General features: G+C 35.3%; 3 protein-coding genes across 4 annotated transcripts; 2 read left to right on the top strand and 1 right to left on the bottom strand.

The window, feature by feature from the left end:
- Positions 1-6778: 6778 nt before the first annotated feature.
- Positions 6779-12443, bottom strand: LOC113727925 (peptidyl-prolyl cis-trans isomerase FKBP43). The gene is made up of 13 exons (XM_027252333.2): positions 12266-12443; positions 12080-12153; positions 11444-11676; positions 11063-11193; positions 10351-10627; positions 9844-10062; positions 8764-8967; positions 8359-8589; positions 7916-8156; positions 7723-7810; positions 7526-7567; positions 7384-7432; positions 6779-7199 (listed from the first exon to the last, which is right to left on the bottom strand). The coding sequence occupies exons 1-13, from the start codon at positions 12276-12278 to the stop codon at positions 7118-7120; spliced, it is 1884 nt and encodes a 627-aa protein (XP_027108134.1). The 5' UTR covers positions 12279-12443; the 3' UTR covers positions 6779-7117.
- A 2349-nt stretch (positions 12444-14792) lies between these two features.
- On the top strand, positions 14793-19034 carry LOC113727924 (glutathione S-transferase zeta class-like). Of its 2 annotated transcripts, none has more exons than XM_027252332.2 (9): positions 14793-15155; positions 15275-15331; positions 15808-15893; positions 16009-16080; positions 16450-16503; positions 16589-16664; positions 17846-17907; positions 18239-18298; positions 18641-19034. In XM_027252332.2, exons 1-9 carry the CDS (start codon positions 15032-15034, stop codon positions 18737-18739), a joined length of 690 nt encoding a protein of 229 aa, XP_027108133.1. In that variant the 5' UTR covers positions 14793-15031; the 3' UTR covers positions 18740-19034. The 2 variants fall into 2 exon arrangements, 1 of the variants encoding a protein (XP_027108133.1); XR_003457938.2 differs by having other exon boundaries at positions 14839-15155; positions 18165-18298.
- Positions 19035-19583: 549 nt separating this feature from the next.
- On the top strand, positions 19584-22550 carry LOC113727923 (vestitone reductase-like). Its single transcript, XM_027252331.2, has 4 exons — positions 19584-19850; positions 21076-21606; positions 21967-22168; positions 22245-22550. Exons 1-4 carry the CDS (start codon positions 19721-19723, stop codon positions 22387-22389), a joined length of 1008 nt encoding a protein of 335 aa, XP_027108132.1. The 5' UTR covers positions 19584-19720; the 3' UTR covers positions 22390-22550.
- The last annotated feature ends 5433 nt before the right edge of the window (positions 22551-27983 follow it).

The raw sequence follows: 27983 nt of genomic DNA, 5'->3' as shown, positions 1-27983 counted from the left end.
CAGGCAATAAAAGGGTCAAGGTTGCTGACGGATCATTATCCGTCATAGCTGGCATAGGTTCCGTTGTCATCTCTCCTACTCTAACACTTCATAGAGTTCTTCATGTTCCAAAGTTATCATGCAATTTGCTGTCCATAAGTAAATTAACTAGGGATCTCATGTGTCGGATTAATTTTTTCCCCTCTTTTTGTGAGTTTCAGGAACTGACCACGGGGAGGATGATTGGATGTGCTAGAGAAAATGGGGGACTTTACTTCCTTGAAGATGGATCAGATATGACAACACCAATCAAAAACACATGTTACGGGTCTGTCTCTATTACTAGTAATAAAGAGATTATGTTATGGCACTTTAGACTAGGACATCCTAGTTTTTATTACATGAAATACTTATTTCCAGATTTGTTTAAGAATAAAGATTCATCTTCTTTTCAATGTGAAATCTGCGAATTGGCTAAACATCATCGGTCTACATTTTCTATACATCCTTATCAGCCCTCAAAACCGTTTTTTCTATTACATACTGATGTTTGGGGTCCCTCTAGAATTTCAACTTCATCTGGAAAAAAATGGTTTGTTACATTCATCGATGATCACACAAGAGTTTGTTGGGTGTATTTGTTAAGAGAGAAATCAGAGGTTGCAAGTGTGTTTCAAAAATTCTACAGCATGGTTTTGACACAATTTCAAGAAAAAGTCAAAATTGTTCGGAGTGACAATGGAAAAGAATATTTCAATAAAATTTTGGGAAGTTTTTTTCTTGAAAAAGGGATTGTGCATCAAAGCTCCTGCAATGATACCCCACAACAGAATGGGGTAGCTGAAAGAAAAAATAAACATCTTTTAGAAGTGGCGAGGGCATTACTTTTTTCAAGAAATGTTCCTAAATATCTATGGGGCGAAGCAATTTTAACTGCTACATATCTCATAAACAGAATGCCCTCAAGAACCTTGAATTTCCAAACTTCTCTGAATTTTTTCAAAACCATTTATCCCATGTCTCGATTAACATATGAAGTCTCATTAAAGGTGTTTGGGTGCATATCCTTTGTTCACAATCATGAACAAGGTCGAAGTAAGTTAGACCCTCGAGCAAGGAAATGCATTTTTGTTGGATATGCACCCACGCAAAAGGGGTATAAATGCTTTGACCCCATTTCGAAAAAAATGTTTGTAACCATGGATGTAACATTTTTTGAAGATAAACCTTTCTTTGGAGATCCTCTTCAGGGGGGGACTCGGCATGTAGAAGAACTTGTAGAAGATGATGATGTTTTTCGTATTGAAAATCAAATTCCTGATCAAAATTTTGTTGATAGGAGAATTGATTTTTCTGATTTTTTAGAAGAATCTGCAGCACAATTTCCTCAACACGAATCTTTTCAAGATAATAATCCTGAAAAAACAAATGACACTCTTCAATTTGCCCGTCAAAAGGATTTTGAAAAACGTGAAAAAATTGATCAGGGATTAGAAGAGGATCTCTTGTCTTTAGTGCCAATAACAGAGTCGAATTCTCTTAGTGAAAGAGATGGGAATGTAACTGAAAAAACCTTGAAAACCTATGTCCGGAAAAATCATCGAGGAAAAGATAAAGCTCCCCCTTCTCTTCACGACAAGGAATCCGAACCTAGGACAGAATTTAATGTTTTTGAGTCATTAGATAAAGTTTCCTCTGATTCAAAGATTGCTGATTTGGATCTTCCTATTGCACTTCGAAAGGGAGTGCGTTCTTGTACCAAACACCCTATGACTAACTATGTCTCTTATGAAAAGTTATCCCCTACCTTCTTGACATTTACTTCACAACTTTCTTCTGTGGAAATTCCAAAGAATGTACAGGAAGCATTACAAGTTCCAGAGTGGAGAAAGGCTATTGAAGAAGAGATGTATGCTCTTGAGAAGAATCAAACATGGGAAGTAACAAACCTGCCACAAGGGAAAAGGACAGTAGGATGTAAATGGGTCTTTACCATCAAGTATAATTCCGATGGGACATTGGAACGGTACAAAGCTCGATTGGTGGCTAAAGGGTTCACTCAAACCTACGGGATCGATTATCTTGAAACTTTTGCTCCAGTGGCAAAATTAAACACTGTTAGGGTGCTTCTCTCAATAGCAGTAAACCTTGATTGGCCGCTCCAACAACTTGATGTCAAGAATGCATTTTTAAATGGTGATCTGGAGGAAGAGGTGTACATGGAGTCTCCCCCTGGATTTGAAGGGAAGTTTCAGTCTAGAGTTTGCAAGCTAAGAAAATCGTTATATGGTCTCAAACAATCTCCTAGGGCCTGGTTTGAAAAATTTACTAGGTCGGTAAAGAATCAAGGCTATACCCAAGCTCAGAGTGATCACACCATGTTTGTTAAACACTCCAAGGACGGGAAGATAGCAGTACTCATTGTGTACGTGGATGATATCATCCTCACAGGAGATGACTTAATTGAGATGGAACGGCTGAAGAAAAGTCTTGCTTCTAGCTTTGAAATCAAAGATTTGGGAACACTACGATATTTCTTAGGGATGGAGGTAGCTCGGTCCAAGAAGGGCATTGTTGTGTCCCAACGCAAGTATGTTTTGGATCTTTTAAAGGAAACAGGGATGAGTGGATGTCGACCTGCAGACACTCCTATGGATCCGAATCACAAGTTAGCAGATATAAAAGGTGGAACACCAGTTGATACTGCTCGATACCAAAAGTTAGTAGGCAAGCTAATTTACTTGGCTCACACTCGTCCTGATATAGCTTTTTCAGTGAGTGTTGTGAGCCAGTTTATGCATTCTCCATATGAAGAGCACCTTGATGCAGTATATCGAATTCTGAGGTACTTAAAAAGTACTCCAGGAAAGGGATTGTTCTTTAAAAGAGGAGATCGAAAGACCATTGAAGCTTATACAGATGCTGATTGGGCAGGATCAGTCATTGATAGAAGATCAACCTCGGGGTATTGTACCTTTGTATGGGGCAATTTGGTTACTTGGAGAAGTAAGAAACAAAGTGTTGTAGCTCGTAGTAGTGCAGAGGCAGAGTACCGAGCTATGGCACATGGTGTGTGTGAGATGTTATGGCTGAAGAGAGTTTTAGAGGAGCTGAAAAGACCTATTGAACTTCCAATGAGGCTCTATTGTGATAACCAGGCGGCAATTAGCATAGCTCATAATCCTGTGCAACATGATAGAACCAAACATATTGAGATTGACCGCCACTTCATAAAAGAGAAACTTGAAGGAGGAATTATCTGCATGCCATTCGTTCCATCAGCTCAGCAAATAGCTGACATTCTCACCAAAGGACTCCTCAGACCAAATTTTGAACTTCTTACAAGCAAGTTGGACATGATAAATATATACGCACCAACTTGAGGGGGGGTGTCGAAGATATTATCTCCTATGATTATGGGAGATATTATCTTCCATAATTACCTCCCATAATTATGGGATTATATTGCTTATGATCAATCAAGTTTGAATAGATAGGATATGAGTTGATTATGTAATCCCTAAAATCATGGTTCTATTACCTTAAGTGGTGGCAGAACTATGATAGGGTTGTCCTATATATGCCTACCTTGTAAGCATATTTAGTTAGTGGGAAAATAAAGAAAAGGAGAGTTTTTTTGTTCATTTTTTCCTTTTCTGTTAAAGTTTACAATGGATTGTAAACTTGCATCTGTAGGATCTTGGGACTGGCAAATTAAATGCCTCATCAAATACTAGATTCGTATAGATGCTATAGATGAGTGACTAAGTATAAGGAATGATGTGTGACTGGAAACATCTGAAGAGATTTTTGCCAAGATGTGCTATATGGTACAGAATATTGATGTTGGACAAGTTTGGCTTGGAATGAGATCCCAAGATATGAATTACATCACCATCAACAAAGGAATATACTTGGGAGTTAATTTCTGATACCAAGTGTTGTGCATTACTCTATTCAAATTGTTCCTGTTTGGTGGTTTTCTTTGTTTCGGTGATGTTTCCCTAATTTTCAGAGTTCGCTTGGAATTTGCAGCGGTTTTATCGTTATCTGGAATTGAAATCAAAGGACAAAGATGCAGCTGTTCCTCCACTTGATGAGACACTCAAGAAAATAACGGAGCCTGATCCTGAAATCCTTTTCCAGAACAAGTCTGTTATTGAAGACTTCCGAAGGTGCTTTGAGCTCAAGGAGAACCCAAAGGTCTTTCATGAGTCATTATATATTCATGAATTCAATTATGCTAGCTGTTCATCTTTACAGAGTCCTCTTGATTGGTTCTGCAGCTGAAGAAATCAACTAGAAGGTTATTGAAAGAAAAACCATCTGGATCGGACGACGAAAGAGAGGTCTTAGGTAATGGTTCTGATGCCCAGCCAATGGATGCAATAGAGTACCCATGCAAAATTAAAACTGAGAAAATTGGGGATGCAAATCCTGTTCAAGACTTTGAAGCAATGATGTCTAGAAGAGATAGTCCAGAGTGGGTTAGCAAAGCTATTCAATGTATGAAAGATAAAGTCTTTGAATTAGTGGAGAACTCCTGTGAAGGTGATTCATATCAGAAAGCATTGGAATGTCTAACGGCTTTGCGGAAGGGCTGTATCCTTGAACAGGTAAACTTATATTCACTCTTTGGTTGCTCTGTATCTCGAAATATACCATACTTATCCTGCAGCTTTTACTATTTAGATTTTCAATAAGAGATGTCCGATTGCTTAATACTCTGATTCTCCAAGTAACCTTACAGCTTGTACTATTCTGGTTTCCAACAAAGGATGCTCAAGTGCTAAATACTTTTCTTCTATTCCTCTTGCCATCAGGCAGCTTGCATTCGTTTGATTGTTTCAAAATTTGCCTAGAACTGTATGACCAGGTCATCATTTAGCTAGGTGTTGAATTTCACATTCACTGCAATTGTTTAAGATCAAATCCTAGTATTAATTTTTCTCATGGCAATTTGAACTCAAAATGTTAAGGTGGAGCATTTCCCCTACAAATTTGTGCAATTTATGTACTCTTGTGGTGCTTAAATAAACTAGATTGAGGCATGAGATCCTCCCTTTTAGAGTACTCTAGGAAATCCGGAAATTTGGAGGACTTCTTTATTTGCTAAATTTCATGATGCCAGAATTAAATCCTCATATCAGTTAATTGGCTTTAAGTGATTTTTGGTGGATCTCTATTTTAAATTACTTAAAACTTTATGTACAATAGAGTAGAGTTTATCATCCATGTGAAGTAGATTATGGGTGGCCTTATATGATATAAGGAGAAAGTTGGGTGTGATAAATTTGTGATAGTTGTTTGACCATTGTAACATATACAGGGTCAAGGTTTAATTTGGGCTTGATGTGATGTTTTAGTACCTATTTGAAGAATTTTATATGTCTGGGAATAAAATTAACTTATTCTATAAGCTTAAGGACATCCAGAACAATACAACCCCCAGTAAGATAAATATCCCTGTATACAGGTTCCATGCATCTGTTGTTGTCTCTTCCCTTCCAAACTCTGCCAATTTGACATAAGAATCTATTTATTTATCATTTTTTTGGTGAATAAGGATTTGTTAACTGTTTTTTCATGTATATTTATATGCATGTCGACGGGTCCTAATATGTGCAATTCTTCTTTTGCAGGAGCCGAAAAAGTTCAATGATTTCATACTGCATCTTTACAAATTCTGTCAGCAAAAAGACCTTAAAAGTTTTTGCGAATATCTTGCTTCTCACGGTATCACACTAATTAGCAAGACAGAAGCTGCTGACAGGTCTGATTATATGTGTGTACTTCTGTTTCTAATTTTCTTTCTTTAAATGCCCGAAATTGCTTATTCCCTGTTTTTATGCGCATATTCTTGCAGTGAAGTTACAGAAGATGAGGCCAAAACCTTCATTGTCAAATCTGAGCAAGGATTTTGAATGGTTTTGCATGTTGTTGTAAAGTGGAAATAGGGAATCAAGATGGTCGTGTTCTCAATTTCTTGATACATGTAAAAAAGTTGGTAGTTTGTATTCAAGACAGAAATGTTTACTTCCATTTAAGATTCTTAATACACAGGCGCAGATGGACCTTTCTACTAGTATCAACCATACATAGATATCGAAGTATTATTGATATCTGAACAAGGAATTGAAGTGCATCTACTGTTACTTTCCAGGAGATTGTGCGTGTGTTTTGCTGTAGGACCAATAATTCTGGACTCACGTCTCGATCTAGTAATGCAAGTCCATTTTATGAACCCTGATTGCTGTACCTGTCAGATATAAAATGAATCTACTGCTCCCACCATCTTGTCCAGAATTAAAAATTTTGCCTGAAGACGGATGAATTGTGCACCTGTACCATCAGACGACAGCTGTGGAGGTTTGTGCAAATTGGAGTATTTCCTGTTGACAAAAATGAATCTCAATTTGTGGACGGATTTTACATCAGTTTGATCAATCCTTCTAAGCTAGTCAAAATGTGTTTTTGCGTTTCTCTTGGTTCAGGTGATACGAAACATAGAAATTAAGGTGCACCAACAAATCCATGCATTACCAGCCCTTTCAATCAATGATCGTTTTTCATCCACTTGAAGCTTGTTAGCTCCTACATGACTTATCAGGGACGCGATCACCATTTTGATGCATCTATGTAATACTCAGATGGTGTATTAGAACAGATTTAGGGGCACAATCACATTTTCTCAGAATATTGCTTATTTTAAGACCAGAATATTATATAAAAAGAAACAGGATATAGTCATATTAGCTTCAGAGCCTAAGACATAAGTTGATTATGGATATACTGACAATTGCTCCACAAGTTGTTTCCTTTGGCAAAGATAAGAAATTTGTAGATTCAATAACGTTGCAGGATTGAGGTAGGGTGATGATACAATATTCTTCAGGGTGATGCCCCAGTGTCTTCCTTCTAGCTTTTAGCATCACTATAGACATATGTGTTCCACAATAAAATCCTCCTGCATGATCCATTGTTACACAAAAATACATCTTTTCAGAACCCATTGATCATCTAGTACTCTAACAAGCTTACTTCAGATCCCAAATTAAAACACCATTTTACTTTAGGCTGCCTCTCCTTGCATGAGGTTCTTTTTTTTTTCCCTCTTTGTGGAAATAAAACCATTATATCAACGGACACCAGCTAATTCAACATCATACACCAGCCACGAATTTGGCGGCACATTTTCTCCAGCTCCCTTGCTCCCATAACTGCCATAGAAACAACATTTTAGTACAGTCTATTGTCTATTGAATTTCTTTAAGTAGTGTCTAATGTCTTTCAACATGCGAGCTTAATATTGGTATTAAGCTCCACACAGATATTTGAGATTCAAAATAACCAAAACATAGAAAGTGGCAGTCTAAAAACATCTGAACAGAAGGAAGCATATACCCCAATGCTGGTGGGATGATTAGTCTTCTCTTATCACCGACATGCATGCCTGAGAATTGTGTACATGGCAATGGAGTTATAATGCTGCCAATGAAAGATGTATAGGGAAGATCGAAATATTTCCAGTTCAAGAAGAGCCTACCTTCGAGACCAATATTCCATCCCCCAATAATTGCTTCATCTCCTGTTTGTTATTATTCAACCAAACAAAATGAGTGGCCCAATTTAGAGATTTGAAAATGAAAAAAAAAAAAGCAGTTTTCTAGAACGTTTTATTGTTTCATTTTGGGGTTTTATATTCTTAAAAGGTGGGGTGAACAGATGTGCTTTGTTTTATACCTAGACGAAACTTGTAGGGGGAGTTGCCAACATTAGAGTCAAATACATGTCCACTCTCCTTTAGCATGCCAGTATAATAAACTTTGACCTGCATCAACATTAACCCATTTCAACAATCAGTATCACTTTTTCATAGTGTGTTAAGAAGTTGGGATTCATGCTACTGTAATGCACTGATTAGACAAAGAATTACCTTTTTCCCAATAGCAGCTATTTTTCCTTCTTGTTCGCCCAATGCCAGCTGCTCTATAACTAATCCATTTGACAAGGTCCTTACTTGACATGATTTGGATGGTTCTCTAGACTCATTTTCAGACAAAAGTGATCCACTCACATTCATGCTTTCTTTATTGTCAACAGTTTTGGCCTTCTTTTTCTTCTTTTTGGGTTTCTCAAGTTGATTTCCTTCAGCTGCAAAGTCGAAGTTTGTGCCTCTGCAATTTTACATAACTGAACCAGTTAATTGTAGATCAGGATAAAATTAGAATACTTTCTACAAAAGAATTTTATATCTTCTTTCTCTAGGTAGAGAGGGACTCATAGTTTAGTGATACAACAACTAAAAATAAGTCATTAAAATAAATAGAAGTGTGCACAAAGATAAAGAAAAAGGAAAGAGAAAGCCCAAATTCTCACTCATCACCAGTCTGTTTCTTATCTTCTGAAGTTGTTGCAGGCATATCACTGACAATTTTCTCATCCTTTAGGAGATTTTCCTTCAACTGATCATCCACAAGAATTCTTTTAGAGGTAGCATCATTACTTCCATCAGACCTCTCTTTGATGCTACCCTTTTTCCTTCTTTTCTTTGAAGGTTGGTCTTTCTCAGGATGAGGCAATGAACTAGGACCATCAAGATCAATTTTCCTGCATGCGTAAAGTCACATAAGACAATTACCATCACCAAATCCTCCCAGATCTGCCAAACAAAATACTACTCCTAATGTCAATGAAGTAAGCGTATATATAGTAGACATATGACTGTTAAAAGAAAAATAGTGCAAACATACAGTCAACAGTGATATAACAAAAATATCTTACCCATTAATAGTTGGTTCTTGGTTAGATTCATTGGGCATAGGAAGATCTTGTTCCTTGTTATCAGTCTCAGCTACAGCTTGCATGACTTTATCCTCTTTTAGGGACTTCTTGTGATTACTATTGCTGCCTTCAATAATTTTGTCACCATCAGCTTGTTCTTTCCTTTTTCTCTTCGACTTTTTGTTGTTTAAAGGAGCAAGTTCGCTAGTAGTGTTCACGTAAACAGAATGAAAATCAGACACAGCTACTATGTATCTAAAAATATCATATAAGGAGCACTAATAACTTCCAGAAGTCGCATAAAGATATATACAAGTAAGATGCCCGCCCCACTTGCACTGCAAAAAGGAGTCATTGTTGAGCAAGATGGAAGACATGATGGAACATGTTCAGTCAGAAACCTTATGAGAAAGTTTAAAAATGTTCCCCTGTTTTACTTTCTTAAAGAGAATCATAAAAGGCTCGATACATCCACAATGATGACAGTGAATCCCCTCAGCTAACATTGAGGGATGAAAGTAACCTTTAGGATAGCACATCATCATGCAGAAAGTATCACAGTTTTTTCTGCTCACACATTGAAATTTTCAACTCATCCACATCCAATCTGGAGAGTTCAATTCCTAAAACTGAAAGTGCTCCTGGTTTTAGGGGACTTTCATCTCATACACAGCAATGGTCTAATACACATGGTTTTGTTGCTTGAATACAAAAAAAAATGAATATCCATATGATAGATTGTTCCATGCCTGACTATGCATAATTATCTATCTCTAATTTTTCTTTCTTCCAGTCAGAATACTACGCCTGTTGGCCATTCTTTTTAACTTTTCATACTACCTCTGTAGCATGTCAAGAAAACAAATGATCACAAAATTATACTGAACCAAATATTTGATCTCTTTTGCAACGTGATCAGATAAATTAAGCCAACTTGATTAAATATGGCCCTGCTAATGCTTATTGTTCTATTTTTTCTTACTCTATGTGCATTCATGTCTCCTAAAGATGGCATATGCATGCATAAATTAGGTAGACAAGATGCAGAAGGAAAGAGTGCTAGAAAATGAAATCGCTTGCCTCTTATCTTCTTTTTTACTTGCATGCAGACTCCCAGATGCGTCATCAACCTTTGCCAAATTTGCATGAACTTGATGTACAGGGGAATCAATAGGGTTAACAGAATTATCTTCAAAAGTTTCTGCCTCCTGGGAGAGGCACCTGATTTCCTGTGGCTCCATCTCTTTATCTAATTTGACTTCATCAGCAGGAAATGATGCATTACATGGTAGGGTTTTCCTGTACCCAGGAATTTTGAAAAACAATCAACAGGGACCCAATGAATAATAGTACCTAAATTTGTACTATGGGGAACAACTTGAAAGAATTTATCCACTACACAGGTCACCGTACTGTATAGTGAGATTGAATTCTGAAGTTAACAAAGAAAGCAACATAGAAAATGAAAAAATGAGCAAAATTAGGAAGAGTAAACTTCATACATGCATTCTAGTTTGATGGAGGTACATGAACATAACTAAGTTCACTAAAAGAGATAATGTGAGAAGTAATGCAACTAAAAGCCACCTCTTCGGTTCTTTTGGCATGGTAACAGGATCAGCTTTTTCCTTTGATACATGGCCAGAAGCACCACAATCTGCTGGCTCAGCAATTGTTTCAACTGTTACCTTGTCTTTTGCAACCATATTATTCTTAGATGCAGATATAAGGTGATTATCCTCATCTTCACTCTCCTGAGAAGTAGTTTCGTCATCAGAATCAATTATAACAAATTTCTTCCCTTGCAGTCGTTTACTGCCTTTCCTTTCTCTCATCTCCTTCTCATTGTCCATCTCCTTAACAACTGGATCATCAACAAATCTAGACTTCAGTAAGATTCTGACTAATAAAATATGAAAAATATCACAGAAAGCATGCAAAAAAGAAAAGACAGATAATTGATGACAAAAAGCTGATAGACGGAGGAAACACACAAGTCCAGATAAAGAAAATAATCAGCCATTGCTTCAATCCAACACGGTCAAACAACTTATTTAGAAACACATACTGTTGTAATGTAATCATCCATCACTGCCGAATGATTAACACTGATACCTTATTTGTTATACTGAAGAAGATCTGATCAGCTAAAAACACTAAACAGTGCAAACATACGCAGCGAAGATTTGTGATTTTTGTTAAACATATCAACAATCAGCTTAAGAGAAGATTTTGAGTCAATGATGCTGAACTTCTGCAGAGAAAGAATGAAATTAAAGAAGGGTTATGCTGCATATACCTCCATCAGCTGAGGGTGGTGACACCACCGGATCACTATCATCAATAAAGCTATCTTCATATTCATCCTCATCACTACGCAAACCAGATTCTTCTGTCTCAGTATTTGCAATATCCTCACCATACGACTCTCTTTTGCAATAAATGAAGGAAATTTAGAAGTTTCAAGCATCTACCTCAAAGCAACAAAATGACAAAAAGCATGTTTCCTCGAAGGAGGGAGTGTGGTAAAGGAACATCATAATATCACCAAGATTGTAATGACTATGCGACTTAAGAGCAAAGTCAAGGAAAGATAATTCAAATGACATGCCGTGCCTCTAATGCTTTTGTAGAAAGCAATGAGAACCAAAAAAGACAAAAAACAAACAGGAAAGGATACGTATCACTGTTCAGAGCTGGATGCTGATCATTGCTAACATAGTAACCAGTCAGGTAAACGCCTCGAGGACCAATAACAGAAAAAACCACATCATCCGCCTCCTCAAATTCCAAATCCAAGTGGCATGATTCTGTCTTATCAGGCAATAATGCACATAGAAAAACAGGACTCTTGTTCCCCACATTACATTGGACTAAACTCTTTGTTATTGCTGATCCGATTCCCAGTGTGGCCTAAACAATATAACAAGAAATCCAATTAAATGACAAAAATGTAATCCTCGTACACCATACCATCATGAAAGAAAAGAAAGCGTGCAACAAAGATAATCAAATTTTCAGATCCAGTATCAGATATGACACAAAAATCTACATAACTTTCAGTGATTCTCCTCTTTCTTTCTTTTTCTTCTAATAGTTTTCCCTTCTCTCTCCTTTTCTTAAATTCAATGTCAAACATGGATACTCAATAGAAAATCCATCACAGAAAAACCCAATTAATTCTTAATTATGAAATTCCGAAAAATGGGCCGAAATTTTTTTAGAGGAAGGAAAAAAAAAGCACTGGAATAGCAAATACAAACTGGAAAAATGCGAAAAACCAATCATTCAAATATGCATTCTTGAGAATTATTACCTGGGAAATTCGTAGCCTTCGACGTACTTTATCAAAAGAATGAGTAACGGGCTTTCCCGGTTTCACTTCAATTCCTGAAAAATGTAATCAGAAAAAGAAAAGAACAAAAAATCCAATATTGTTAGTGGGTTAAACTGGGGACGTAATAATAAAGTATATCACCAATATAACAACGCAGCAACTGACCCCAGAAAGCCATTCTTGTAGAAGAAAAGTTTTGAACTATTCAGGGCTTGATTAATTTGTTTTTCTGTCTGAAATCTTCAAACCCAGGAGAAAGGAAAGTGTAACAAAGATTTGAAGGTTCTGGACCTTTGGCTTAATACTGCTCTTAACCCCTGGAGTATTTATAGGTCTGATACGGGCGGGAGATCTTCGACTTCTTGGGCTGCTAAGCTATTACTTAGAAGGGCTGAATATTTTTGCGAAATAACAGAAATGCACCTAGACTTTAGAAAATTATACAGAAACCCAATAGATTTCTGTTTGTAATCAGGAACACAAGAATTTATTTCACAAAATTAATTAATTGTTAAAGGAAAAAAGTCAGGGGAAAGAGAAAGATAGCGATTGATGAACCCTTGTGAATTAACCATGGGGGATTCATTTAGACTCAGAACTTACTTAAAAGTTAAAACAAATAGTGGAGTAATTATTAAATTGATTAACAAGTATTGCCTTTTTCGAATGTGTTTCTTAGCATCTTTTGGCCCCAAAGTGAATGATCATACGTCAAGGTAATTTAGAGTGCAACTGAAACATATACATAGGAAGGGCACATTTAATATTTAATTAATAGTAAATCATAATATTGTTCAGAGAACCAAAATTGGTCGTGCAAATAATAAATCTTAAAGGAAAACTCTAAATTTCAGTTGAAAGTAGATAATTTATCATTGTTACCATTTGGTATAAAACTTTCTAGAAATCGTCTGCACAAAAAATTGATGTGTTCTTCTTTTCCTTTCAAGTTCTACGAAGGTGAGTTATTACTAGTTTTTTTGTTTTTGTTTTTTGTTTTTGTCACAATTATTTGAAAAGTTCTACGCACTATAGTGCCAAATATAACAATGCAGTTAGATAAGCATTTATCATTAGGAAATACTAACATTACACCTAACAAGTACTAATTATATATATATATATATATATTTTTTGGTTCCTACTCTGTTTGGATTGCTATTTTTAGGAATTTTTATAAAAAAAAATATACTGTAACGATTTGATGAATATGAGATAGGGGTGGGCAAAAAAATTCGATTCAATCCGAAACCTGACTAACCCAATCCGATCCGAAAAATAGGATATTCGATCCTAGTTTTCTTAGAGCGGCAGATGCAGGTCGGGTACCCGCAAAAACGGATACGGATACGGATCAGCAAAATAAATGTCCGCGGGTATCCGACCCGCAGGGTATATTATATAAATATTAAAAAAATAAGGGTTCATTATATAATTTTATAATTTTTAATCCTAAGTGTAAGTAAAGTGGTTCACAATCTCATATTTTAATCTCATATGATCCGCCTCTCCTCATCTTGTCTAAAAAAAACCAATATTCTTGGTGAAACTTGAACCAAATGAATAAAACAAAGAAAAATTTGTGAAACTCTATCATAAAAATTGTTCATCCCTTTCATTTTTTTTCATTTTTATTCTACTTCGATCGATCTGTCCTGCAAATTTTTCTTCAATTCAATCAAAAATTTGTGTTTGGAGCTCCAATTTTCTGTTAGCTAGATAATTAAAACATTTGTGTCTTTCATTTATTTATTTATTTTATTGCAATTGTGTCTCTTAAATTTGTCTCATTTATTTTAGTGCAAGAAATTTATTTTTCTTTTTCATCACATTTAATGCAACAAGGTCTATTCCAAAGATGTAAGAATGTTGGGGAAAATTTTTCAAAATTATTTTGGTTATACTTTCTTCAAAAATTATTAGTTCTGTTCAATTCTTTTCCGGACTTGATTCCACAATCAACTCATTTTGGATGCAATTTTGTACCATAATATCCTTAAGGAAGTTGAAAAAGTTGTCATATACTTATTATCCTTGTGTTTGTTATGTTGTAAAAGGATGAAATGCGTGAGAATGGTGATGTACTCAAAATTATCATAAAATTTCGTTTTATCTATTAGATATTATAATTCTAATATATACTAAATTTATGAAATCGGTTTGATTATTGGATGAAATGTGTGAGAATGGTGATGTATGGATTTTAATTATAATATCTCTACCAATGTTAATTGCAAAACATACTTTTTTTTTATTGGAAAACATGTTGATATTAAGTGAAAAATATTTTTTTATTGAAAAATAGTTTTTTTTAGGGGCGAGTACCCTATGACCCGTCCATTTTTTTCGAGTACCCGAAAATATTAGGAGCGGGTTAGGGTCGCAAAATGGCTGATCCGATATTTTAGAATCGGGTCAGCCAAATCTTATTAGGGGTGGGTACCCGACATGTGTCCACCCCTAATATGAGATAAAAAGATAATTAAAAAATATATTCACGGAAACATAAACATTTTTCTACGGAAACTAACATTCCAAACAAGGATTAGTTGCTACACAAAGTGGATTAGGGGCAGTGGCAGCATAGCTCAGTAAATTCCCCATACATGAGAATAACCGAATATATCCACCGAGAAACCAAGCACCCCTATATCCATATCCAAAACCATATCCAAAACCAAGAGGGCCAAGCACCGTACCTCCTAGGCCAATCCTTTGTACATTTTAGCTGACTAATGAGTTTAGCCTTTCCTAGGATCTGTCTTGCCCCTGTAATTATTTCCTAACAGTTCTTGAACTTTTCACAACCAAACTCATTGAATAACGTTTTTCTCTTTCAATTTGGTTAGTCACTACGAGGAGCAACCTCTTCTTGCCCAGTGATTACAGTATTAGCTTGTTTGGTGATTGTAAATCATTAAGTCAATCCAAATGCAGCAGAAGAGTGCGAGCCCTGTTGATAATTCAACATCAACAGCCCCTCCAAAGCTTATACTCTACTCTTTCTGGCAGAGTTCATGCTCTTGGAGAGTCCGCTTTGCTTTGAATCTTAAAGGTTCTCCATCAATCCTGTTTTCATTTCTTGCTCAAGAACTTATTTTTGGTATGCGACTAGGAACTCTTTTAATTTTGCTGTTGTTGACTCATTTATTTGTTCTTTCTTTGGGAGTACAGGGCTTCCGTATGACTATAGAGCAGTAAATCTTAGGAAAGGAGAGCAATTCAGCCCAGGTTCTCTCTGTCTCCTTCTTCTGGCCTTTCGATTGAGTCATTTGAGTTGTTTAGTGCTCTTAACAACATTGCATCTGTCATACTCATCACTCCTTTTGCTTTTTCTTGTTTTTTTCGACAATTTCATTATGTTTTGATACGTTTAGAATCGTGAAACATTTGGAGGAAAACTATTCTTTACTTGTTTTTCAATGAGAAGTTAATAAAGTTTTGATAAAAATCTAGAACCAAACAAAAAAACAGATATTTTATAAAATGTGTCATTTTAGTATTAGAAGTCAACTGCAACAAACAGTGCGATAAGATTTCCATAAACCTGATGCCTATTTCATAGTACTTATCAAATGATTGTTGTATCAAGTTTTTTGCCTGCTCTTTACTTTCATGTAATCCAAGATACACTGTTAGAGTCGTGCTATTGTACATGTGGTTGAGAAATACTGCTATTCATTCATTTTCATGGAAATGTTGTGCAGAGTTTGAGAAAATAAATCCACTACATTATGTTCCTGCGTTGGCTGATGCAGATTTGGTGGTGTCTGATTCATTGGCAATATTGCTGGTTTGCTCTAAATGACTGTTTACTCTGTTCTTCCTACTTATTTTCCCCGATAAGGTTTTCCTTTTAATGCTTTTCTAACTTCTGTGCAAATTCTCTGCTGGCAACTATTGGCTAGTATCTGGAGGAGAAGTATCCCCACAAAGCATTAATGCCCCTTGATCCTGGACTACGAGCCCTCAATCTTCAGGTTAGCTCCAAGGACTTCTGAATAATTCCATGAAAGGCCTTAGGATGACCAAGATATGGTTGTACCTGTAAGCATTGCATTACCAACGGGGCCAATACATAAGTTCACCTTTAAGAGAAGCAAGAATAGGGAGTTACTCATACTAATTTGTGAAGTATAGTTTGTGATGCGGTAAAACAACATTTGCTGGCTTGTTATTTCAAACATAAGTTTCCATCAAGACAGGAACATTAAGTGTTTCACATGGACAGCTCATGCTGTTTACCTATTGATGTTTTTCTGCGCTAAGTAAATAACGCTGATGCTTGAGATTACTTGTTCAAGCAAACTTCTTCTTCGCTCATTGGAGGAGGTATGTTTCTCTTACAGGCTGCAAACATTGTCTCCTCCAGCATACAGCCTCTGCATATGGTGTCAGTGCTGGTATAAAGTTCCTCACCGCCATTTTGATATTTTAGGCAGGATAGAACCTTTAGGTTTAGTTTCTCATCTCTTTTCCATTTTATAGAGGAATATTGAGGAAAAATTTGGTTCCGAAGAAAGATCATCATGGGCTCAATCTAAGATAGAGACAGGCTTCTTTGGTGAGTATTTATGTTGGAATCTGTCATTCTGGTTACTGCTTTTCTTATGTTTCCAGGCTTGAAGTGATCCCTTCTTAGTTCTTACCATGCTTTAGTAACTGAGTTTTGATGATTAAATCGCAAGTACTTTTAGGAAAAATTCAAAACATAAACTTCATTTTGCCATCTGTTTTGTCCTTTCTAGTTATCCCAAGTGCTCAAACTTCTTCTATTTCAAAAGGGAGATCGCATTTTCTTGTATCCCCTCAAGTCCAAAATCATGATGTAGATTTGCCTATGATTTCACTGGGCTTCTATGGGTCTGAAATCTGTCTTAGCTGTGTTGGTGCAGCTATACACATCACAGTCAACGCTCTTTAAGTTCACCAGCCATTTTCATCTGTTTAGATGAAACTACTGCTCTTATCTCATACGTGGATGAAGACCACTTAATAGATGACACAAATGACATCCCAAATGTGTTCTTTCTTTATCCTAGCAAATGTAGTATTTGGAAAAACAATTAAATGGCAATGTATTCTTTGAACTTGTCCTGCAGAGAGTTTTGTCTTTCATCATGACATATTGAACGATTTAACTGCCCTTGCTTTCTCCGAGATCTTCAGATATTGTGTTTCGGGGAAGAAAGAATTGGTACTATTGCATTGTCTTCTAGAGTTCTTGTTACTCAAGCCAATCATGTAGATACACTGGCTTACTTTCTTATAATGATTGGAACTTGTGCAGATGAGTTAGTCAAAAAAACTCTGATTTATCACTGAGGAATCATGGTAATCACAAATTGGTTCTGATTCAGGGACTACTCACAAGATGTTGTTGTTAACTGGACAAAAACTGTTTAGATTCTTGTTAGATTAAACATAGAGTTTTATGAGTTTATCATATGAAATGGACTAAAACAGATGTTTAAATAATTGATAAATCAATCAAAAAAATCTAATTACTGGAAAATGTGGAAAAAAAACTCTTTCAAACTGTTGCTTACGGAACTAGAGAATGACTGATCTAGTCAATTCTTGTCTGTGACATTTTGAGGTCTGGTATTCTTGATCGATGAGGAACATTGGGGTCATGCTTTAAATGGACACTGCTTGTATCTTGCATTTTGCACCTCAGTGTTCATCTATTGCCGTAATTTTTTGGGGTAGTTGTAATACGAATTGGATCTTGTTTCTGTGCAGCTCTTGAGAAGTTGCTAAACAGCCTTGCTGGGAAATATGCTACAGGAGATGAAATATACTTGGTATAGTAGTAATTCATGTCTGATTATCTTTTTATTTTGGATTTGAGTATGGAGATAGTCGAGTATCAAATAGAGTCATCTTCCAACAACCTGAACTGTTAAGAACGTTGTGCATGTATGAATATGTGAGAATATTCTTTTGTTACTGAAAGTCGTATAAATGTGGAGATCACCAAATGAATTTGGATGGAACAGAAATGAAAACTGCTTTGTTGTTTTTGGAATTGAAACTACCTGCAGCTAAAAATCTGTCCCAGGAAACAACGAACAGAAAGTTGAAATCTGATGGTTTCAACGGTCATTATTGAACTTGGACTTGTGGATGTTGCAGGCTGATGTATTTTTGGCACCGCAAATTGCTGTTGCAATAAAAAGGTTTAATATTGACATGGTAAGTCCCAACGCAACAATACATACATGTACCTGTCATGCACTGAGACATTGCTTGTTTTGTGTTTGCCTCCACACCAAAGCCTTTTGAGTTTTACTCCATTTGTTTGTTAACTCATAGCTGCATCCCATTGTAAACCTCTAAAAGAACATACTTGGTATGTTGTGAAATTTGTTTCTGGATGCCCACAAGCAGGAATATTCATGTCCCAGAAACACGACCATTGTTTCCTTTAGAGTTTATACATGTTTCCTGCACTGTGCTTCTGAAGATAGTTTCCTTCTTTGGTGCAATATGGTGATTTTTAAGTATCATATTGTCCCTTTTCTTGTTCTTTTGCAGTCTAAGTTCCCTACATTGAGCAGGATATTCAATTCATACAAGGCTTTACCAGAATTTCTTGATTCTCTGCCCGAAAGACAACCCGATGCGGTTAATTGAAAGCTTTGAGATGATGACTTGCGAATCTGCAGTTGCAAAGTGCAGCTGTTTATCTAGATAGGCTACAATAGTGTCAAAACTTGTCATGGCTGAGATATTAGTCCGTGTCTCCCTATGATTTCTGGGAATGCAAGGATAATATGTAGCATGTCTTTCCCAGAATAGCTAATGTGGAGAGGCATCACATCAATCAGTCTCAATTTGTTGGACGCCTCACTCCAGCAAATAAATGCACCACGATGTATACAATTTGTTTAGAGCATCTAATGCTAGTTATTTTTGTTTGTTATTCAAATTTAAATTCCCTTCCATGATTATCCCTTAATTTAAATACAAATTTAATTAGTTATTTTTTTGAATTTTCGAATTTCATGTTAGTTCGTTAGAGCATCTAATGTCGAAACATAATAATGTTGAAAAATAATTTTAATGCTCTTTTTGAAAATTCAATGAAAGGCAGAGTTGGGAGGTTAGTCTTTTTTTCATTTCCCTTTTAATACTAGTTTTATCCTTTTTAATCCCAATTTATATCTTCTTCTATTTATATCCAAATCCTCCAAACAAAGCTAAATTAATTTTTAATATGTTATTGTTGTAGTTCATTAAAACGCATAGCCTTTGTGGTTTTAATTAACTACCAAACTAATTACAAAGCATTTGGTACGTTGGGCACTCTCAGGCTGTGGCTCAGCTCCAAACAGGTGTCTATTGGACCAGCAACATCACCTTTTCAATCATTCTAACCAATGAACAGGTGTCTATTTTGACTTTTATTCCTAGGAAAATAACTCCACTAGCAATCTTAGTACTATTTTGACATCGATCTGACAACAATACATGAACGAGTGAACGTGGTTGATTCCTGACTGAGGGCTAAGAAATATCTCCATTAATTCTTCAAGTTGAAACTTGCAATCCACTGCAAATTAAAGAGCCCAAACAATACTAGACTGGTATTAAAGGCTAGAGGGACACAAATTAATGGAAGGGGAGAAGATGGAGAAGGGGAGAGTATGTGTAACTGGTGGAACTGGATTTTTGGCATCATGGTTGATCAAAAGGCTGCTTGAAGATGGTTATTCTGTCAACGCTACAATTAGGCCCTCTTCAGGTTTTCATGTTTGTTGATTTACTAGTAATCAGTTCTCTACTTCTCCTACTTTACCATTTCCGTCTGTATCGTTTCCTCCCTCGCCAACTATATACAACTTGCCATTTTAGTAAACGAACCAAGTACTATAAGAATTGAACCCTGCTGATTATGCCAGAAATCCACTTCTTTTCTGGCACGCCAAGTAAAAACCAACCAAGATTACGTTAGCATGCATGTACTTGTAATGGATAATAATAATCTTTTCTATTCTTTAGCCCTTGTTTTCATCTGACTAAGTCAATTGGTTGTTGATGGTCGAATGTGAATATGAAAGTCTCTGTGCTCCAAAACCCTCAAATTAATCTCATGAAACAGAAACGCTATTGAAGCATTTTTTTTATGTGTAATGTTATTGTTTCATGATAACAAAGCTATGATAAAGCCACAAATGTACTCCCAGGATCAAAACACCATCTGATTAGACATACAATATGTACTGTTAATTGTAGTTACCATAAGAAAGACACCAAAAAAAAAAAAAAAGTGAATGCACCCAATCTTCGTGGAGGTTCCCCTTGATGGTTTTATTGATGTTTTCCCCCCGTTAAGTCATAGCTGGGACAGGGCGATAGTTCTAGCAAGATGTAGCTATATTTCCAGGATGCAAATAGATGTCCCATACTTTATGACTTCAGAATAATTTTGGTGTCTTTTAAAACCATTGAGACCGAGGTCAGGGAGTTTCGATTCCAAGGTTTAAATCCTGAACATAGCAGATGGAAGTTGAGAAGGTGGGGTGGGAGGGATTTAAAAACAAGAATCTTATAACCAATATTGGTAGATAATACTAATGTGTTTGAGATATTCAGTCTACACTTTCCCACAAAAACGGTAGTGTATATGTAGCCTACAATTCTACCAATGCTGCATGATAATCTATCCTTGCTTAAACTCTGTAAGAATTTATGCATGCAACAGCACATCTATGAGATTGGATCTCTGAGATCAGATTAAACAAAAATGGTTTTTCAATTTTGTTTCTATACATGCTAAAGGAAGGCTTATATTAGCAAAGCTGCGACATGAGTGAAGTTTGAGCTTATCCAAGAATACTCAATTGAACATCACGGGACAAAAAGTTGAATTTTGAAAGTTTTTTAATCTCCATTTGTAGACTGAGTGCTAGTTCTGAGTGTTATCGGACTGTTACTATCAAAAATTGACATTTGAAACTCACTGCCAGATCCAAAGAAAAACATTAACCACCTCACAGAACTACCTGGTGCATTAGAAAGACTACGAGTTATCAACGCTGATCTTGATAAACCAGACAGCTTTAATGCAGCAATTGAAGGCTGCATTGGAGTCTTTCATGTTGCTCACCCTATGGATTTTGAGGGCAAAGAAACCGAGGAAACAAAGATCAATAGATCTATCAGGGGAACAATTGGGATTCTTCAGGCATGCCTTAATTCCAAGACAGTGAAGCGAGTTGTTTATACTTCCAGTGCATCCACTGTCTGGTCAAATGATAAGGGCCTAAACATGGTGGATGAAAGCATCTGGAGTGATGTAGATCATATTAGGAGGATCTTTGGTGGTAGTGGGCCGGTCTCTTATGCAATCACCAAGACGTTAACAGAAAAAGCTGCATTGGAATTTGCAGAGAAAAATGGGCTTGATCTTGTGAGCATAATTCCTACCTGGATACATGGCCCCTTTGTATGCCCTTTTATGCCTGGCTCTGTACGCTCCTCAATGGCAATGATCATTGGTAAGCTTTTGTTTATCAGAATAGCATGACTCACTTCTTTCTGTTACCCTTTCTTAATTAGTTTGCAAGCATCAGAAAGACAAAATTAAGTATTTCTTCACTTGAATTTGTCTGCATTATTTGAAAAGTTTCAGATAGCACATGAATTTTAGGTTGAACTTTGCAAGAAATATAACTAGGCAAACATATTTCACTGAGGAATGCTTGTCTGACTAATTTGCCTGCACTACCTCAGAAATAGCTATCATCAACTCTGCATTAGCTTGAAACAGGCAAAGAATGGTTTAAAGTCTAAGAATGCTAGTCATCAAAAGTTTCACTTGAGGATCCTCTCAGCCTGGAACTTTTCTTATTGTGCAGGTCATCAAGATGAATTCAGCATTAAGTATCATTATAAAACACCATTTGTGCATACTGATGATGTGGCCAGGGCACACATCTTTCTGTTTGAGTATCCTGAAGCTAAAGGGAGGTATATTTGTTCTGCTGTTGAAGTCACTATTGATAAGTTAGCCGAATGCCTGTCCGCTAGGTACCCTGAGTATCCAATACCAACTGCTGAGTAAGTTCTGTTATCTTACTGTTATTTGAATACATATTGATGAAATGAAAATCTAAGTGAAGTCAGTTCCTTACAGTTCCTTGAAGGAGATGACAGGATCCGAAGAATCTGGTAGCCTTTCTTCCAAGAAACTTTTGGACACTGGATTCGAATACAAATACAGCATTGAAGACATGTTTGATGCAGCAATTCAGTGTTGCAAACAAAATGGTTTTCTATAACTGCTGTTTGGATTGCAAAATGAGTGACTTTGATTTATCTTCCACTGTCATAGTGCATGATTTTCCAAAGGCTACCACTCGTTGTTACGTTTTGTTCAGTGTAGAAAACAGGATTACTTATTTCATCCTCGCATCCGTTTAATTAAAGGAAAATTGTGTCACCAGATATTTTTTTTGATTCTCCAATATAGTTGTTGACCGCTGAGGACTGGAAAATGAAACTCTTATTTCTTAATAACCATAGTATATCATGCAGTGATGAAATTAAAGTATTAGCCTGCTTGCTAATAAGATCGTTGCCTCTACTTTGGTCAAAAGAAGATCATAAGCTGCTTTACTCTAAAACCGAATTCAGGAGAAAACTGATGACAGAAACTTTCCTTCTCCATTCAGATAGGACGTCTGAAACAACCCCAAAAAATAACATTCATTCTGGGTATTGCTACTCAAGAGTTCAACACAAACCAGATTGTATAGTTGATTCGTAGGAAATAATGCAGCAGAGGCCAAAACAAAACCTGATCAATCCAAGGAGATTCGATTAATTTACAATGGGGTCCTTGGTCGCTTAAACAATTAAAGGAGTGCACCAGAGAAAACTTAATTAGTTGATTTGGCATGGCAATCATGTGCTTGAGGTAGTAATGCTCTTTCCTTAATTAGCCTTTAGCAGATTGTGATTAAGCTATATTTTTTTTTTTCACTTATTGCACTTAAAAATCCAGCAAATGATTTGAGAAGGCCAATTCATGATATTACTATATTTCTTTCTGCATGACCATGAACTTAAAACTAACAGCTTAAAAAGAAAATATGTAGTTATATGGCAAGGATCAACACAAGAAAAAAAAGTCCCAAACGGTCAAGAAAAGAATAGCGAACACCACTTTTGAATCTAAAACGTCTAATTCTTGAAATCTCAACTTTACCTACTATAGAGATAATCTTATTACATATTTACATGTAAATATTGGTAATTTTTTCTTGAAGGAGAAACTGATATGCAGTGGTAGTTACCAAATCTTTTTTGCCTAAGTGGAATTTGTATTGGTTCTGGGCTTGTTATGGATTCCTTTCTATTCGTTTCTGTAAGTTTTTTTTGTTTAGACCGTTTGGTTTTTATCCATGGTCAAAATATTGCTGCTCTGGGCATTTGGAATATTTCATTTTGCTCAGCTATTGAGAAGTGAAATCTGATTTCCCGATGAGACTTACGTTGGAATATTTGATTTTTTTAAAGAATTAATCTTCTATACACTGTCAGATGAATGATAAATTATACAAAATTTGAATTGAAATTCAACTTTTACACGTATATTATAAATTCAACAGTGATAGTGTATATACTGTCAATATATATATATATATATATATATATATATATATATATATATATATATATATATATATATATATATATATATATATATTTACTCGTTTTTTTAATCTATGCATATGTTTTAGCCATCTGCATGCACATTTGATTAGGAAGTTCCCCCCCTACCTCAAAAAAAAAAAAAAGAAAAAGAAGAAGAAGCAAGTAATCAAAACAATGAAAATGTATGGAGCGGATGTCGAGGGCATCAAAAAAGAAATAAATAGTACCAATTAGAGGTGGCAAAATGGGCGGGATGGACGGGATTTGCTTGGACAGAAAATGAAACCGAATCATATGGGATTGGGTCTAACCTTACCCATATGTGTTTTGGGATTAACTTAGGCGGGATCACTTTGGAATGAGTTTAGATTGATCCCGCCCAATACCCAAATCTATTTTCTATATTTTTTTTCTTTAATTCTTTTTTATTTTTTATATAACTTTAATATTTTTATTTATTAAATTTCTTTTGATCTTATTGTGAATTTATATTTTCCTGAATTCATTTACACTTTAGAACGATCAACAGTTACTTTTAAAAGACATAACATTTTGGTAAGAATGAACATATCTTCTCCCTGAATTAAACCAAAAATTGGATTAACAAATAAAGGAAAAGATAGATATACAGCAATATTCCAACCTTACCCATAATATTGTCTGACACAAGGACTAGAAACAAGATTTTTTTAACACCAAATTCATTCTTACTGACATTCTTAAAATTTCCAAAATTTGATACAAACGAAATTCACATTAAATGTTGAATAAAGCTAGCACAGAAACGAAGAACCTGATTAAAAATTGATAACAGGATTGCATATAGAAATCTATATAGATAGTTCAACAATTAGTATAAAATCAACATAGAGGATGCTAACAGTTGTTAGTAAAGCATTGATTCTTGTCGACACCAAAGTTTTACCAATTCATTTTATTTTTATTGTTATCTTTGTTTTTTTAAAGTTGTTTAAATGAAATCATTTTTACTTAATTGGTTTTCTTTTGTAGGAAAGTGAAGAAAGGAAAAGAAAGAAAATGGAAGTGAAAAAAAATCAGATTTTTGCAAAAAAAAAAAAAAAAAATCAAAGAAGAATTTTTTGATAAATGAAATTTTTTGAAAAGATATTTGGGCCCAATGGGTACCCAAGTATTTCCCAACATTTCCCATCAAATAATGGGTATAATTGGGATGCATCCCATTTTAAACCCAATATCAAATTGCAATATCCATCTCACCCAAAGTCTTTTTGGACATGGGTAACCTATTGGGACTTGGGACAAATTGCCACCTCTAGTACCAATGAGTCAAATTCCAAAGATTATTAACTTACTCACTTTGCTAATCTGGCAACCTGGAGGTTTTGCAATCCTGTATCCAAGCATCTTCCCAAATTTTAGTGTTCTTACCGTTCCCAATTTTCTTTCTCGCTCCTCTATTTACTTCATTTCTACCTCCCATCAAAATTTGCCATATCCAAGATGAATTGCTCTTGACTTTATAGTTCAGGGGTGACTCCATGGGATAGTACCTAACTTTCATCACTTTGCTCCTCAGAAGATTTGGGCATGTGAGAAACCTCCAAATCTGTTTGCCCAGCAGAGCTTTGTTGAATCTTTGGAGATCTTTGAAACCTAGTCTAGCAGTATCCTTATCATTTGTCATCTTCTTCTATGAGCACCAGTGGATTTTCCTTTTTCCATTTTCTTCTCTCCACCAAAAGTTTGCCACAATTGCATTTATGTCTCAGATAGTTTCATTGGAAGCTTGAAACATGACATTGCATAAGTTGGCATTGTCATGATTATTGCTTTCAGTAAAACCTCTTTCCCTGTCTAGCTTCGCATTTTGTTCCTCCAGCTTGAAATAGTTTTCTTACAGTTTTCTCTGATGAAACCAAAAACTTGGCCTCTGTTTGGGTTCTTCATTTTTTGAAAAACAAGTTTTTTATATATAATGTCACAGTAATACATAAATAAAAATAATTTCAAAAACATCACATCCATTTAATATATAAAAAGAACTCCAAATATATAAAAAAATTTTAAAAATTTACATCATCTTCTTCTTTAAAAGATCATCACTACCCACCATCGCCGCCATCCTCTCCCTCCTCCTCTTTCCTCTCCCTCCCTCTTCCTCCTCTCTTCCCCTTCTCCTTTCTTCCTCCTCCCTTCCCCTTCCACTCCTTTTTCCCGCCACACCCATCAAAGCCAAATTGAAGGAGCAGGGTATCGCGGGAAAGGGGAAGAGAAGAGGGGAGAGAGAAAAGGAAGAGGGAGGAGAACGAAGAAAGAAATGGAAGATGAGAAGGGAGAGGGGTGGTGGTGATGAGTAGTAGTGTTAATTTTTAGAATATACCCTAAAAATTTGTAAACTTTAAAAATACTCTAAAATATATTCCAAAAATATCTCCAAAAATATCACAAAAAACATCTGCAGTAAAAGTTTTCCATATACATTGTTACAGTAAAATATTTCAAAAACACTTTCAAAAACAGCTAATTCAAACAGAGTCATAATCTTTGGTTCTTGTGATGACCATTGGTAACCCCAAGTATTTTCCTTGATTTACCACTTTTATTAACGTATCTAGTCTATTGGGGAATGAGAGACTTCCCAATTGAGTTCAATTGCTGAGATGGTGTTGCCTCATTGGTCAATTAGTGGTAGTCCTCCAATTGCTGAGATGGTGTTGCCTCATTGGTCAATTAGTGGTAGTCCTCCAATTGATTCTAAATTGATAAGGTGTCGCCTTGTGATTGATCAATTGGTGGTAGTCCTCCTAATTGCATATGAAAATGGTGATGTGGCGAGTTTTGATTAGATGAATGGTGCTAAAATTTGGTCTTTTATCTTCAACAATAAATCTTGTTGACAACAAATTGGGCTCCCTTTTTTTTATTGTTTAACAAATCATGTTTAGCTACCAATTTTTAACAATATATCATTATTAATAGTTAATTAATAATTTCATTTTTTGTCTCCTAACAAACCATGTTTAATTATCGATTTTTTGTATTAATTGTTTTTTTCCCAACAAATCACATTAACAAAAATTTGGGCTCCTTTTTTTTGTTGTCCAACAAATCACATTTAATTATCAATTTTGACAATTAATTGTTAATAACTAATTAATAATGTCATTTTTTTTGTCACCCAACAAATCACATTTAATTAACAATTTTTTCCCAGGAAAATAACTCCACTAGCAATCTTAGTACTATTTGACATCAATCTGACAACAGTAAATGAATGAGTGAACGTGGTTGATTCCTGACTGAGGGCTAACAATTATACCCAGGGGGTGATCGGTTGTCATTTTGAACGGTGTAATATTTTTTAAATCGTGTAATTTTATGTAAATTACTTGTAAAATTTGACAATAAAAACACAATTATTCTGCATGAAACTCATTTAGAATTATAAAACGTTTCAAAAATATAAAATTGTTCAGGACCGTTGATCTAACAACCATCCCTATCTTGTGCCCTACGCAATAGGACTCTATTACTGTTTCAGGTAGAAACTGCCAAATGACATAACTATCAATTCATTAAAAAAAATTATCTTAAAAATTAATTTATTCTTAAGTTCCACATACATGGGTTTGCCTTTAGTACTAGTGACAAATAATTTAAAACAATCTAAATAGAAATCAAGACTAATAAAATCCAACAGAGGGAGTACTAATTACAAAGCATTTTGAATTCATGATTATCCCTTAATTTAAATTCAAATTTCGTTAGTTATTTTTTTGAATTTTTGAATTTCATGTTAGTTCATTAGAGCATCTAATGTTGAAAAATAATTTTAATGCTCTTTTTGAAAATTGAAAGAAAGGTAGAGATGCGAGGTTAGTCTTTTTTTCATTTCCCTTTTAATACTATCTTTACAAAAATAAAGTGTCTGTATAGTCAACTTGGTGTTAACTTTATCCATTAACCCTTAATTACAAAGCATTTTGAATTCATGATTATCCCTTAATTTAAATTCAAATTTCGTTAGTTATTTTTTTGAATTTTTGAATTTCATGTTAGTTCATTAGAGCATCTAATGTTGAAAAATAATTTTAATGCTCTTTTTGAAAATTGAATGAAAGGTAGAGTTGGGAGCTTAGTCTTTTTTTCATTTCCCTTTTAATACTATCTTTACAAAAATAAAGGGTCTGTTTGTTTGGAAAGAAAATATTTTCCAGAAAATGTTTTCCTGATT

This window comes from Coffea arabica, chromosome 2e, assembly GCF_036785885.1.
Source record: "Coffea arabica cultivar ET-39 chromosome 2e, Coffea Arabica ET-39 HiFi, whole genome shotgun sequence".
In the NCBI taxonomy this organism is placed as follows: Eukaryota; Viridiplantae; Streptophyta; class Magnoliopsida; order Gentianales; family Rubiaceae; genus Coffea; species Coffea arabica.
This window is presented reverse-complemented; position numbering and strand designations above follow the sequence as displayed.

Coding starts and splice junctions, on each gene's coding strand:
- LOC113727925 (XM_027252333.2), bottom strand. Junction 8,590..8,763: donor CAAGAACCAACTATTAATGG/GTAAGATATTTT, acceptor TTACGCATGCAG/GAAAATTGATCTTGATGGTC. Junction 7,811..7,915: donor TAGCTGCTATTGGGAAAAAG/GTAATTCTTTGT, acceptor ATGTTGATGCAG/GTCAAAGTTTATTATACTGG.
- LOC113727923 (XM_027252331.2), top strand. CDS start 19,721: ATGGAAGGGGAGAAGATGGAGAAGGGGAGAGTATGTGTAACTGGTGGA. Junction 19,851..21,075: donor TACAATTAGGCCCTCTTCAG/GTTTTCATGTTT, acceptor ACTCACTGCCAG/ATCCAAAGAAAAACATTAAC. Junction 22,169..22,244: donor TATCCAATACCAACTGCTGA/GTAAGTTCTGTT, acceptor AGTTCCTTACAG/TTCCTTGAAGGAGATGACAG.
- LOC113727924 (XM_027252332.2), top strand. CDS start 15,032: ATGCAGCAGAAGAGTGCGAGCCCTGTTGATAATTCAACATCAACAGCC. Junction 15,894..16,008: donor ATTCATTGGCAATATTGCTG/GTTTGCTCTAAA, acceptor ACTATTGGCTAG/TATCTGGAGGAGAAGTATCC. Junction 17,908..18,238: donor CAGGAGATGAAATATACTTG/GTATAGTAGTAA, acceptor TGGATGTTGCAG/GCTGATGTATTTTTGGCACC.